The 13,688-nt window shown below is 43.9% G+C and overlaps 1 protein-coding gene across 1 annotated transcript in view; it reads left to right on the plus strand.

The window, feature by feature from the left end:
• The first annotated feature begins 239 nt into the window (after positions 1-239).
• Positions 240-13,688, plus strand: part of LOC109922102 (leukocyte surface antigen CD53) — a 28,729-nt gene continuing 15,280 nt past the window's right edge. The window contains exons 1-3 of the mRNA XM_020522124.2: positions 240-426; positions 12,220-12,295; positions 13,351-13,539. Of these exons, the coding sequence (XP_020377713.1) occupies positions 12,233-12,295; positions 13,351-13,539 (252 nt within the window). The 5' untranslated portion in view covers positions 240-426; positions 12,220-12,232. The remainder of the gene's footprint in view (positions 427-12,219; positions 12,296-13,350; positions 13,540-13,688) is intronic.

Below are 13,688 nucleotides of genomic sequence, written 5' to 3' on the forward strand. Positions count from 1 at the left end.
TATTTAGAACCGCTGGGCAGAATATGTCTCTCTCTATCCGTTGCTGAATTTAACCCGCTTAAGTGAAGATGCGTTTAACCAGTACACACGAAACCGGACAAAATTTACCGATTACTGAATTAGAACAGTAACAGTGACAAGTGAAGTTTAACTCCTGCTTCACTTCATTTCCTTGGACCATAAATACATTCACTAACCAGCCCTTGGCTGTGCTGTAACGTCGTGACGTTGGCGGATTGTAACTTTCCAACCCCCCACACAGCTGAAGCCGACAGGAAAGGAAACCAATTGTCAAAAGACTGCAAGTGAGAAACTGTTGTTGAAAAAGAAACTTCCTTTGGGGTCCAAACGATTAACGAACGACCCAGGACTTTGAGAAACAAGCGCACGTTGGCGAAGTTAGCGGGAGAATTCCGAGGAGACAAGGTACTGATCAGACCATGTTACATTGCAGCTGACTGCAGGACCCCAGTGAGAGCCCAGGACCCCGTTGAGAATGCAAGGCTATAAAATTCTAACGGGACTGGACAGGGTAAATGCGGGAAGGATGTTCCCGATGACCGCGAGTCCAGAATCATGGCTCACAGGGGTAGGCCTGGGAGATAGAACAATTTCTTCACCCAGAGAGTGGTGAGCATGTGTAATTCGCGAGCGCAGAAAGCAGTCGAGGCCAAAGCATTGAAAGTTTAACAAGGGGTTAGATATAATTCATGGGGCTAAAGGGATCAAAGGGTATAGGGAGAAAGCAGGAACAAGGGACGAAGTTGAATGATCAGCGTGATCATATTGAAGCCTCGATCAGCCAAATGGCTGACCTTTTCCTATGTTTCGATGTATGCTCGAATCAGTGAGAGATCCTCAACTCATCTGTTGTTTGTTCAGGGACAAGCACAGCCTTTGTCCAGGGGAAACGCTTTTGCTGCGAGACACTGAGTCTGGGCTCACTCCAGAGGGACTATGAAACTGAAGGAGGACAGTCCAAGCAGGACTGTGCTGAAATTGGGGGAGATGTTATACCAGGAGCGTATCTGCCATCTCAGCGGCTCATAAAAACAAACACAGCACTGTTTGGAAGACGTGCCAACAAGTAATCCCGTTTTGATCTGGCCAAGTTTTATTCCTCAAACAACAGTGTGGGCACAGGTCGCTATCACTTTGCTGTTTTCAGGAGCTGGTTGTGTACAAAAGTCACTGCCAGGCTTCAGGACAGTGACTACACTTCTAACGGCTTCTGGGTGTACTGAGTGTGTGAAAGAAATTGTACAAATGCAAGTCTTTCTTCTGAAAAGAAAGTACGTTGAAAATGGGAAACACAAACAGATGATTGTGAAACTCCACAAGGGGGTTTTTGTTAAACGAAAAGATTTCCCGAGAAACCCCAACAGCATCGCGTGTAGCTAATTGTTGCAATCAGGTTGACTTCTGATTCTGCCTCCCATTAGTATTACTGCGAGTAAAAACAAACAGTTTGCTGTTAGAGACAGTCACCCTGGTCACCTCAGGTTTCGACTTGGTGAGGTTAGTTTCTTTCCCCACCAGCTGGTCATTTGTAGCCTGTTGTTGAAAGTGATCCTACTCCTCTGCTTTTACCCATAGCCCTACACCCAGGGGTATTTATCTAATCCTTTCCGAAAGGTAGTCATTTAACAACTGCAAATCCCCGAAGTCAAGTTTAAGGTGATTAATCCTGCACTCCCTCTGTGGATAGAACACTTGGTAATGTCTAGGTGTCTCCATAAGGAAAAGTTACAAATTAATCTGTTTCCACTGACTTTGCAGGCAGTGCATTCCAGATCCTCCTGACTCGCTGTGTTAACAAATGTCTCTCCATCTCCTCACTGTTCCATTTGCAAATATCTAAAATCTGTTTACAAGGCCTCAACGGTTTCGCTGATTGTCTTCAGCATAACTTTTCATGTTTTTGAAAACCTCTATCAAAGTTCCCTCGACCTCCTTTTAACTTCATTCTCTCTCTGATGTCCCTCTTACCAAGTATCACTCAGACATCCCAAAGGGGAAGAACAGTAAAACTAGCCAATGGCACATCTGCTCCGTTTAAAATCGAGCTCCAGTACTACCAATACCTTCACTTCTAAGTATTACTTTTATACAACTGGTTGTTCTCTCTGGAAAACGGCATCTGAAGCCTCTGAGAGATCAGGTTGGGCTCAAATGATTTAAACAGTGGCCTTGTCTCGGAGCGGGCTCCCTACATCTGATCCTGAAGGAAGGGAAAGACCTCAAACTGTCACCCAAGCTCTGACAGACCCAACAACTGCTGATCCTCTTCCTGGAGCAGCTGGGAGGGACCTATGGGACTTGGGATATTTCTAACCCCTTTCACGGATAGAGGGAGCTCCTGTTCAGAATGTTATTGCTGGCTTTGAGAAGTTGCTTCTCCTGTGTGCTCATACTTTACGTCTCAGGAATAAGTCCATGACGAATGATTTTTAGCTAGGGTAATCCCACTCTTCATATCGTTTGGAAATTTTAAGGGACGTTTCTGGCTTTGTTTAGGCTTGTTCTGAACACAAGGCAGTCATTAGACATGCAAGTAACCCCTTCTGTGCAACAAACACTCAAATGAGGAACGATGGCCCAGACTGCAGGGAACTACTAGGGGAATTTCAGCAAATTAAATAGCTCCTTCCGAGAGCTGACACAAATGCAATGCACCGAGGAACTGCTTTCTGCCACGTGATAGTCTTGAAACATTCCAGTTACTCCCCTCTCGGTGGAGAACTAAGACTGGTTTGCACTATGCATTACTTAAAAATAGCCCAATTTTTAACTAAACTAAAATCAAGAAACTGCTGATGCTGCAGATCTGGAGAACGATGGCGAAACTCAACAGGAGCATCATTGCAGAGAACGAAACTGAGTTTGTGTCTTGGCACGGTCATACCAGACCCGAAACATTTACTTGGTTTCTCTCTTTTTAGATGCTGTCAAACCTGTTGAGTTTTACCATCCAGCATTCTCCATTACTGATGTAGCTGTGTCACATTATTTTTAGTTTTGTTGTTTTTAGTTATTTTGGCGGGTTGGAAAGAACACTTTTCAAAGAAATAGCAGGAAGCACTTGACCTGAACCTGAGCTATGAGCTCTTAACAAGGTTGTTTATGTGGTTTGTTGGATTGAATTAACTGTCAGATAGTTACTGACGCTCAACTTACATTGACATTATGGTGACTATTATCAGAATTGATATAAACATTCTGCTCTGATTCTTGATTTGAGTTGAGCTACCTTACTGATGTTGGTTACACATTATGTCATCAGTTCAATAATCTCTGCAATATAAACAGAAAGTGCTGGAGAAACTCAGATCTGGTAACATCCATGGAGAGAAACAGAGCTTGCGTTTTGAGTTCGCTGTGATTCTACCTCTGAACTGGAGAAGTGAGGGAGTGATGGGTTTCATGTTGAAAAATGTCACAATGAGCAACTGGATGAGGAGGGAAGGTTAGAGAGTGGGGGAAATTAGAGATCACAGGTGTCACAGAACACAAGGCAATGTGAGTGGTGATGTTAGAGACACAAACTGATAGATCCACAGTGTGAGTTAATTGAAGAATATTCATGGAAGCAAGACATGAGCAGGGGGAAGACAAAATGGAGGATAGAGCTCAGGGTCTGAAGTTGTGTTTGGTCTCCCCACTGTAGAGAAGATCACATTTTAAGCAGACGATGCAGTAAGCTAAATTGAAAGAATTCAGATCACTGCTACACCTGGAAGAAATGTCTGGGAAGTCTTGGGAAGTGAGGATGGAAGAGTTAGAAGTGCAAGTGCTATAGCTCCCGGAATCATCTCCAGAATATGATATCTAACATGGGCCGGGATAAGGCCAATCCAGAATTTGCTGCACACCTGGCCAAGCTGTTCCAGTACAGTTACATCTCTGATAACCATCCGACAATGTGCAAAATTGCCCAGGTATGTCCTGTCTGTGAAAAGCAGGACAAATCCAACCCGGCCAATTACCGCTCAATCAGTCTACTCTCATTGATCAGTAAAGTGATGGAAGGTGTCATCAATAGTGCTATCAAATGGCAATTGCTCAGCAATAACCTGCTCAGTGATGCCCAGTTTAGGTTCTGCCAGGCCATTTAGCTCCTGACCTCATTACAGCCTTAGTTCAAACTAAAGCCTGTCTACCATTTACAAGGCACAAGTCAAGAGACTGATAGGATATTCCCTACTTGTCTGGATGGTTGCAGCTCCAACAATACATGAGAAGCTTGACACCATCCAGGTCAAAGCAGCCTGCTTCCGCTGCTTCCTGTGAGTTCAGCAAAAAACTAGAACTATTTGGCAAAAATTTTACAACCATCTTCTTTAGAAGGCATCAGAGGTGAGCAGCCCTGTGCTGTCATTAGCTTATGCAGTGGAAAGCTGCAAGCTGCAGTCTCTTTGTTTTCAGTTTGCTGTTTGCAACCTTTTTCAAGCTTCTTCCTGTTTAACACAGTCCTCCAGCTATAGCCAGGTGACTCATCACACATTTACATATAAATTTTCTACAATGAATGCCCACATTTGCAATGTGTGATTTTTTGTTGCCATTCTGATCGAGGATCAGCAGCACCATCAGAGCCTATTCCATTGTCCTTTTCATTCTCCCTAAGCCCATAGATCAATCTCAACACTAACCCCAATGGCCAGGCTCTTGCTACAACTCTGTATCAATTTTAAACTAATTCCATTGCTCCATCATCTCCACATTCTCCAGTCCTCCTCCAAAACTTACCGCACTGCTACATTTTCTCTCGTCATTCTGTATCACTCCCAAACTAATCCCTGTGCTTTTCTTTCCTTCCTGTTAGAATTACAATTAGAATTAGCTTTATTGTCATGTTACTCACATGGGTACAATGAAAAGTTTACAGGTTGCCATAATAAAACTCATCCCCAGGTTGACAAAATCTTTTCATCATGCATAGTGATCTGGGTTTGTTGAGTTGCTATGATCCACTTTCTTGCATTATAAGGACCAGGGCCTATATTCAGAACTATATCATGAATGTCATTGCTGCATTTCAGCATGTGGAAGGAAATTTACCACCTCCAAAAGGGTAGAGACTAAAACTGTTCACGGTATTCCAACTAGTGCCCTGTATAGTTTTAGTAAGTCCTCCCTATTTTAATACTGTATTCCCTTTGAAATAAAAGCCAACATTCTATTTGCCTTCCCTCTCATGTGCTGAAATTGTTTGCCAGCTTTTAGTGGTGAACTGCTGCAGTTGTATCTAGATGTACATCCGCAGTGCTATGATGGAGTAGGGATGGAGGGGGTACTTTCAGGATTTGACCCTATGAATAGAAGGAACGGTGATATATTTCCAAGTCAGGAGGTGAATGGCTTGGAAGGGAACTTGCAGGTGCTGGTGTCCCTGTGTATCTTGTGTCCCTGCAGCCCTTGTCCTTCTAGACTGTCATTGTTGTGGGCTTGGAAGGTGTTGTCTAAGGAGCCTTGGTGAATTTCTGCATCTTGTAGATAGTACACTCTGCTGCTACTGAGCGTCAGTGCTGGAGGAACTAAATGGTCAAGATATTGGATAAGGTGCCAAACAAGTGGACTGCTTTGACCTGGATAGTTCTTGAATGCTGTGCACCCGTCCAGGCAAGCAGAGAGTATTCCTTGACACTACGAACTTGTGCCTTGTAAATGTTGGATAGGCAGTTTATGGTCATTGCAAGTCCCAGGATATTAATAATGGTTGGTGATGTCACTGAATTGCCAAGGTAATAGTCAAATTCTGTTTTGCGGGGGATGGTCATTGCCTAGCGCAAATGTTATTTTCCACTTGTCAGTACAACCCTGGGTATTGTCCAGGTCCTGCTGCATTTGGACATGGACTGCTTCAGTATCTGAGGAGTTGCGAATGGTGCTGAACATTGTGCAATCATCAGCGAACATCCCCTTTTCTGACCTTATGATGGAGGGAAGGTCATTGATGAAGCAGCTGAAGATGGTTGGGCCTAGGACACTACTCTGAGGAACTATTGCAGAGATGTTCTGGAGCTGTGATGACTGATCTATAACAACCACAATCATCTTCCTGTGTGCCGGGTGTGACTCCAACCACTGGAGGGTTTGTCCCCTAATACACATTGATTCCAATGTTTCTTGGCCTTCTTGAGGCCACATTTGTTCGAATGCAGCCTTGATGTCAAGGGCTGTCACTCTCACCTCACCTCTGGAATTCAGCTCTTTTGCCCATGTTTGAACCAAGGCTGTAATGAGGTGAGTTGCTGAGTGACCCTGGCAGGACCCACTGAGCAGGATAGCACAGCTCACAGGATAACACTGTAAACGAGACCTTCCATCTCTTTGTCGATGATGAATTATTCACCGTTGTTCATGGCTGGATTGTTTTTTTTAATTCACTCACAGGACGAGGGCATTGCTGACTGGGCCAGCATTTATTGCCTGTCCTTGTATGGATTGCTTAGCCCTGTCTATCGCTTGCTGCTTATGTTGCTTGGCAAGCCGCCCTGTTTGGTAGCTTCACCTCATTTTCAGGATTACCTGGTGCTGTACCAGGCTTGCTCCCCCCACCACCCCCTGCACTCTCCATTGAAATGACATGAATGAATAACTCCAAACTACCAGGGCTGGGTTCAACTCCAGGACTGGGATCAGGATTAAAGTTAGGATTAGGGCTATGCTTGCAATTTGGATGACGTTTAGGACCCTAAGGGTGAAATCAGTTCTTAAGTTTTGGTATACAGTCAGGTTTAGGAGAGGCCAGAGTTGGGATAGTATTTTGATTCTGGTTCAGATTAGGAAAACGGGTTAGGTTAGGGATATGCCTTGATTATAGTTTAGGTTAGAGATGAAGGTTTTGTTATGATTAGGCAACTTTGTCAATCAGCTGCTAATCTTCTCTCAGACCAACTGCACATTATGTCACCCTCCTCGGGTCTGTTCCCTTCACCTCCTGGACCTTAAAGCATTTATTGTTCAAACACAACGGACAGGTATTTTCAAACCTTCAACTAACTTTGATTAAATTAAAACGACATTTAACTTGTGTGATTTTAATCAGCGATCTACTGGAACATCTTGCCAGCTGAGCTCACATTCACACTTTACCAATCAAGATTATTATTGCACATAAGATTTTGAACTTTTACTTGAAGTTTGACACATTCCATTTCCCCAAAGCAACGTGAGCTGTTGAATAAAGTGAGAGGACGTATTGTGCTGGGAAAGGACGCTTACCCTTTCAGTTGCGCCACAGATTGGTTACAGAGTGAGACACATTTTCGACTTCATTTTAAGGGTACAGTGGTGGCTCTTCCTTTGAGCCAATTGTGTCCTCAGGTCCCAAATTTGGACAGCTTCCCCTCTGAAATTCCTCCCCTCCACCCTCAAGCACTTCCTTTGCTTCTAAGAAATTATAATCGGTTGGTTCTGAGCTAACTGCGTTTGTCAAAAAGTCCCTTTCACATCTGAGTCAAATGTCAGAGACATTTTGTAGTCATGATTCAGTGGTAAATTCCACACCCATCAGGAAGGATGAAGACAGGTCATGTTATTACTCTGGCTGTGAGCCTTCCTATTAATAGCTGTTAATTAATTAACCTCCAACTGCAGGGTGGGCATTAATGTCAAGCAACAGTGGTGGTAAAGTTGGCAGATGTACCTATAGAAGGTAGTATATGGATATCTATATTTTAAACATACAGCTACTATCATAACCATATATATCTATATACCTATTGACAGTAGTTTGAAATAAAAGCTAGATTCCATAAACATAACGTGTACAAATATATTTGAAGGATCACTGCAAACGATACCAGCCATCCCCTCTCTCCTCATTTTGAGTATTAAGGTGTTTCCACTGCAGGCCTCTCTCAATATCATTGACCTTATTGTAATCTGACGGGTTTAGAAGTTCATTAGCCACACAACATATCCCACCCAGTGAGTCCTGAATCCATAAAGGAATGTGAAATGTTACAGGAATTGCAGCATTGATCCCATCCTCCTCACTCTTGAGACACTATACAATGTATGGCAGAGGTTGAACTCTGAGTTAGAGAGAAGGTGCTTTGCTCCTTTGTGCACAGCATGCTCACTGGGCCCTTTTGCTTTTTCATGTGTTGAACTCGGAGCAGATCAGGGAATTTTCTTTTCAGGCAGGAAGTAGAAGCAGGAAGTGGCCTCTCACTTAGAGAGGAGGTGGCTGCCTGCTTGGGTGGGGTAGTCAGAACAGAAACCTCCAGGCTGAAGGCTGCAGCCTCCCATCAGTACTGATACGCCAAGCATCCTCTGCACTTTTCTTGATTAAGCTGAGGCTTGAAGCTTTTCACTCTCTCAATTGTTCCACTGTGCTGTGTAGCTTCTTGTATTGGGGTGTAGTTACAGACATAATGTAAAAAAATGGCAGCCAACGTTTGCACCACTGTCCCAATGAAATAGATGACCATGTTTGCTTGTGATGTGGCACAGGGAATAGATATTATTCAGGACACCAGGAGGGAACTCCTTTACTCTTCCTTAAACAATGTTTTGCTTTGATTAACCGACCAGCAAACAGGACAGGTGGAATCTTGGTTTGACACCTCACCCTGAGTGATGGCACCTCCTACAGAACAGCGTCTACCCGAGAGTGTGAGCCTAGCAGACGCGGGCACTTTTACAACTTGCGACTGTCTGATTCAGAGGTGAGAAATTTCCTACTGAGTCATGGCTGACCTCCAAGCCGCTGTTCAAAGGTGTATCGGATGGTAATTATCCTTTGTCTGATCAGCCAAGTGGGAAGCAGCAGGCAGCTTGGTCCAGGAGACTGTCATACAAAAGTACAAGCTGTTTGTGGTGAGGGCTGTTGGATGGTGAGTTGCAGTCATCTGTACCTGTTAATTCCTTGTGGGTGCTGGTGAAGAGCATCAACATCTGTCATTGCCACCGAATGGCAAACTATCCTCAAGCTTCAGCTCACACAGGAGAAATGATTCTGCAATTTGCTGTATTAATGTTAGCTACCCTGAAGAACGGGTACAGCTGAGTGTTCCCAGGACGGTTGCCCATAGTAACCTCTTGGAATAGGGCAAGCAAGAAACTGATGAGTCTACAGGTTCAGTGAGATAGTAGCATGGCCTTGAGATTTCCCATCATGCAATGATAATGTCCAACCCACAGGAGGGCATTGATGTAGCCAAGCAGAGGGGTAGCTAGGTAAGGAATTGAAGTGTAGTGATGTTAGTGATGACCCAGACTTGGAGTAAGAGCAGGATCAGTAACTGGTGGCCCGGGTGAAGGGCCTGCTGTCAGGAGCAGGGGGAGTAAGGACTCAGCGGAATCTGTGCACAGGGCTGTGGATTAACCAGTGGATGTAACTGGAGGTCCACAAAGGCAGGTTTAAGGTTCAGCAGAATTCTTAATAGACAGCATGACATTCACAGAGGGCAGAACCCTACAGTCTTTGAGCCTAGAGCTGACAAAGCAATGAACAAAGATTTCAGGGTCATAGGGGTATGGTGTGGAAATGGGGGAATATTACTGAAGGCTGACAGTTCAAGTGATGGGTGAACTGTGGGATTGGAAACTCAGAGAAGTCAAGCAGAGGCCTGCAGTTACAAACCTTTGGAGATGAAATTAGAGATTCTGAAATGAGCTGAAGAATGTACTTTGACCTGTTAATGCTGAGCTGTAGAAAGTTCTACAGCTTAATGTTGGAAACGTTGTCAAGACCCATGGGCATGGCTATGGAGATAACGGTTGTGGTGGGGAGTAAAACAGTGACGTCCTTTCATTTACTCGGAAATTGATGAGAAAGCTGACATTTATCGTGTTTTCATGGTTACACGGCAAGGATGCTGGTGGATCCTGTAACAATTTTGAAACAACAACTGAAGCAGTGTTGCCAGAGGGCAGCTAAGAGTCCATCACAGTATCCTGGATTTGGGAGTCATATGTAGGCTAGACTCGGTGATAATGGCAGATTTCCTTCTCTAGTGAAGAAGAGAGCTTTTAATGACAATCTGACAGCCTAATGCTCACCAATAACAGCTATTTATGTCGAGATTTTACTCTGATGAAACTGGCAGATTGAGAACTGTAGCCACATTCTCTGGATTGTTACTCTAGGGCTCTTGTCCTATTCTGGAGGGGCACAGTGGATACTGAATTGGAGAGATGACAGTAGGTGAGGATTGGCTAGTCAAGGTCAAGGTATTTACATCAGAAAACAGTGGAGCTGCAGGTTGGGGGACTGACAGCAATCGAGCCTGTGCCTGAGGAACAACAGACTTTATTATATAGTTGAGGCGCATGCTGTATCTAGAGCATAGCACTGTGCTCGAAGGAAGAGTGGAGTTAGATGGAGAGGGAAGTGGGACGCAGTGTGGTGGCATGATAGATCTGTCCTCCAGGAGCAGAGACTAACCTAACATAGGAAGCTTTTGAAAAGGTGACATCAGAAAGATATTGTCATTGTAGGGAAGAAGAACAAAATCCAAGAGAATGAATCAAAGGCAGAATATGTACTGCATTGATTTCCATTCAGTCCCAGGAATGCAAGGAAATCATCACCTTCGTAATGGAAATCAAGCAAACCAGATTGGGGTGACCAGTCAGAGTTCCAAAGCATTTTTACCATTGAGATTTGGACTCTGAGGAATAATAGAGAACGGGATGCTGATAACGATGGCAGTGATAATAATGGCCATGTATGAATTACAGAACAAGTTGGTGGAATTATGTATACCAAGTAGGAGATGAACCTCAAGTGGAGATAATCTAAGATAATCTAAGAATATACTCACAGTAATTACATAACTGACAACACAGACAAAATAATGAGACAGTTTAGAAAACAAAAGGAAAGCACTGTATAGATAGCTGCATTCAATAACACGTATACAAGTGCAAATAAAGAAGTGTTATGGCACTGAAGAAAGTGAGTCTGCCCACACTAGGAAAATGTTGAATTTTAGGATTGGCAACCTAGTGAAAACAGAACAGCCTGAAGAATATACATGTAACACCTAATAGCTAGACAATCAAAAGAGCACTGAATATAAAATTGGTCCAACCATCCAAGATAGTGGGCTCCTCTGCTTACTGGCCACTTCAAGTGTTGTGAACTGGGAGGAGGGTAGTGATAGACTTCAAGAGGCTATCAATAGGCTGGAGGGTTGGGAATGCACCTGAAACTTCATGTGCTGAAGTGCAAAGTGATTGATTTTGATAGGGAAATGAGGAAAGACAATATAAAACAAAGGGTACAATTGTAAAGGGAGTGCAGGGGCAGAGGGACCTGAGGGTGAATGTACAAAAAACACTAAATAGGTTGAGAAAATGGCTATAAAAGCAAATGGGATCTTGGCTTTTACAAGTGAGGCATATTGTAGAAAATTAAGGATGTTTAGATGCTACTTTATAAAATCCCACAACAACCTCAACTGGAGATTGTGTCGATTGCTGGGTGCCAGCTTTCAGAAGGGTTCTTGTGGCACAGTGGTTGTGTCCCTACCTCTGAGCCAGGAGACCCCAAGCTGAAGTCCCACCTGTGCCAGAGGTGTATAGTAACATTTCTGGTTAGAAAATATAAACAGCTTTTAGAAAGGATCAGAAACCATGAGAGAGTGATAAAAGATTGGTGAGAATGTTTTCAGAAATGAGCGTATTCATGGTTCATTTGCAGACACTGGAGTTGCTCTGCTTATAGAAGATTGAGAGTATATTTTAACTGAAATGTTCACAATAATGAAGGGTTAGAATAGATTATATCAAGGGAATAATACCGGTAGAGAGCTGGCATGAATTGCGTCCTTGAACACTGTAACAATTCATTAATAATGCTGCTCCATTCTGTATTTATTCTAAACTGTGCTTATAGGATCGGGCTGTGTGTGAGACAGGACTGTGTATATGGAACAAGGCTGTGTAAATGGGGCCAGACTGTGTTTATATACTGACTTGTGTTTATAGAACCAGACTGCTTTTCTGACACTGGGTTGTGTTTATGGGATCAGGCTGTGTTTATATGCTGGGTGTGTTTATGGAACCGAATTTTGTCTGATGCTAGACTGTGATTAAGGAACCAGACTGCATTTCTGATATTGGGCTGTGTAAATTGGATCAGGCTGGCTTATGGAATGGACTGTGTTGTAGGATTGGTCTGTATACATGGTGCTGGGTTGTGCTTGTGGGTTTGGGCTGTGTTTATATAATTAAGGAGTAACACTGTCCTTTCGATTGCAGTGGAAACCTCAAAATGGCAGAAGCATGCTTGAAGTCTCTGAAATATATGCTGTTCGTGTTCAACTTACTATTTTGGGTAAGTGCAGATTCCTGTTGGAACAGTAGATAGAACAAAGTTCTAATCCACAGTTGGCCAGAGAATCACAACTCTCTGAGTGAAGAAGTTCCTCCTCATCTCAGTCTGAAATTGGTGCCTCTTAATTCAAACTATGCCCCCTGGTCCTAGACTCTTCCATGAGGGGAAACATCTTTTCAGCATTTACCCTGTCGAGCCTCTTAAGAATCCTATATGTTTCAATGGAATCACCTCTCATTGTTGATAATCACCCAATGTTCAGTACTATCTGTGACCACACAGGTACAGAAGCAGTCTGTGTCCATCTGCAGCAAGGTCAGGTTCTGGCTGAAAAGTGGAAAGTAATATATGTGCCCCACAAATGCAGGCAATGATCATCTCCAACAAGAGAGACTTTAATAGTTGCCCTATAACACTGAATGGTGGTACCATCACTGAAATCCCCAATTACCAATATCCTGGGTGTTTCCATTGACCAAAAACTCAACTGGACTACCAACAAAAACACAGTGGCAACAAGACCAGGTCCAAGGCTGGGAAAGCTGTAGTGAGAGCTCATCCTCTGCATCCCTGCAACATGTCCAGTATCCACAGGGCACAAGACAGGAGCGTTGGGTGGGAGGAGTCAGGATGGGAGTCATTGCTGGTTGCCTGTGGGAGGGCTTTAGTGTAGCTGGAGGATGTTTGATGGGCTGAGGGGGTACTGGCGGAGTCTATATCATGAGAGTTTATACATGGTGAGTTTGGGGCAGGGGTCAGTTTTGTAGTTAGCCAGGAGTTGGAGCAGGTTTTGATTCCTCTAACCTTTCCTGGCTAGCTATTAAGTTAAGTACATTCAAAATCTCTGACGTTTCTGACTCCATCTCAGAGTAGGGGACGTTTTCAAGGGGTTTCCAGATGTTGGGTAAATGTCTAATTGAAGAAGCTGCATTGGGATATTGACATGGATCCAAAGGTCTATTGGATGGTACAGGGTGCGCATAATGATGTAACGGTTTGAGGAGGTGAGCTAGCTATCTCCCATTGTAGTGACACTGTATACTCATCTCTTTCAGATCAGTGGATGTGCTATCCTGGGATTTGGAATCTACCTGCTGACCTTGAATAACTTTGGAGCTTTGCTCTCCAGCCTGCCGTCTCTCTCCATAGCCAACACTCTGATCGTCATAGGAACAGTCACCATGGTGGTGGCTTTTCTGGGCTGCATGGGAGCGATCAAGGAAAACAAATGCCTGCTACTATCAGTAAGTTTTACCTGTATCTTCAGTCTGACTGACTCGCTTAAGATTCACCAGTTTGGTTAAGTAGCTGGGACTAGGAGTGGGATAGGGACTGGCACTGGACCTGGGGTTGGGAGACGGGAATGGGACTGGGGAATGGGTTTTGGGGGGGG

The sequence above is a fragment of the Rhincodon typus genome, chromosome 25 (assembly GCF_021869965.1).
Source record: "Rhincodon typus isolate 14 chromosome 25, sRhiTyp1.1, whole genome shotgun sequence".
Taxonomy (NCBI): Eukaryota; Metazoa; Chordata; class Chondrichthyes; order Orectolobiformes; family Rhincodontidae; genus Rhincodon; species Rhincodon typus.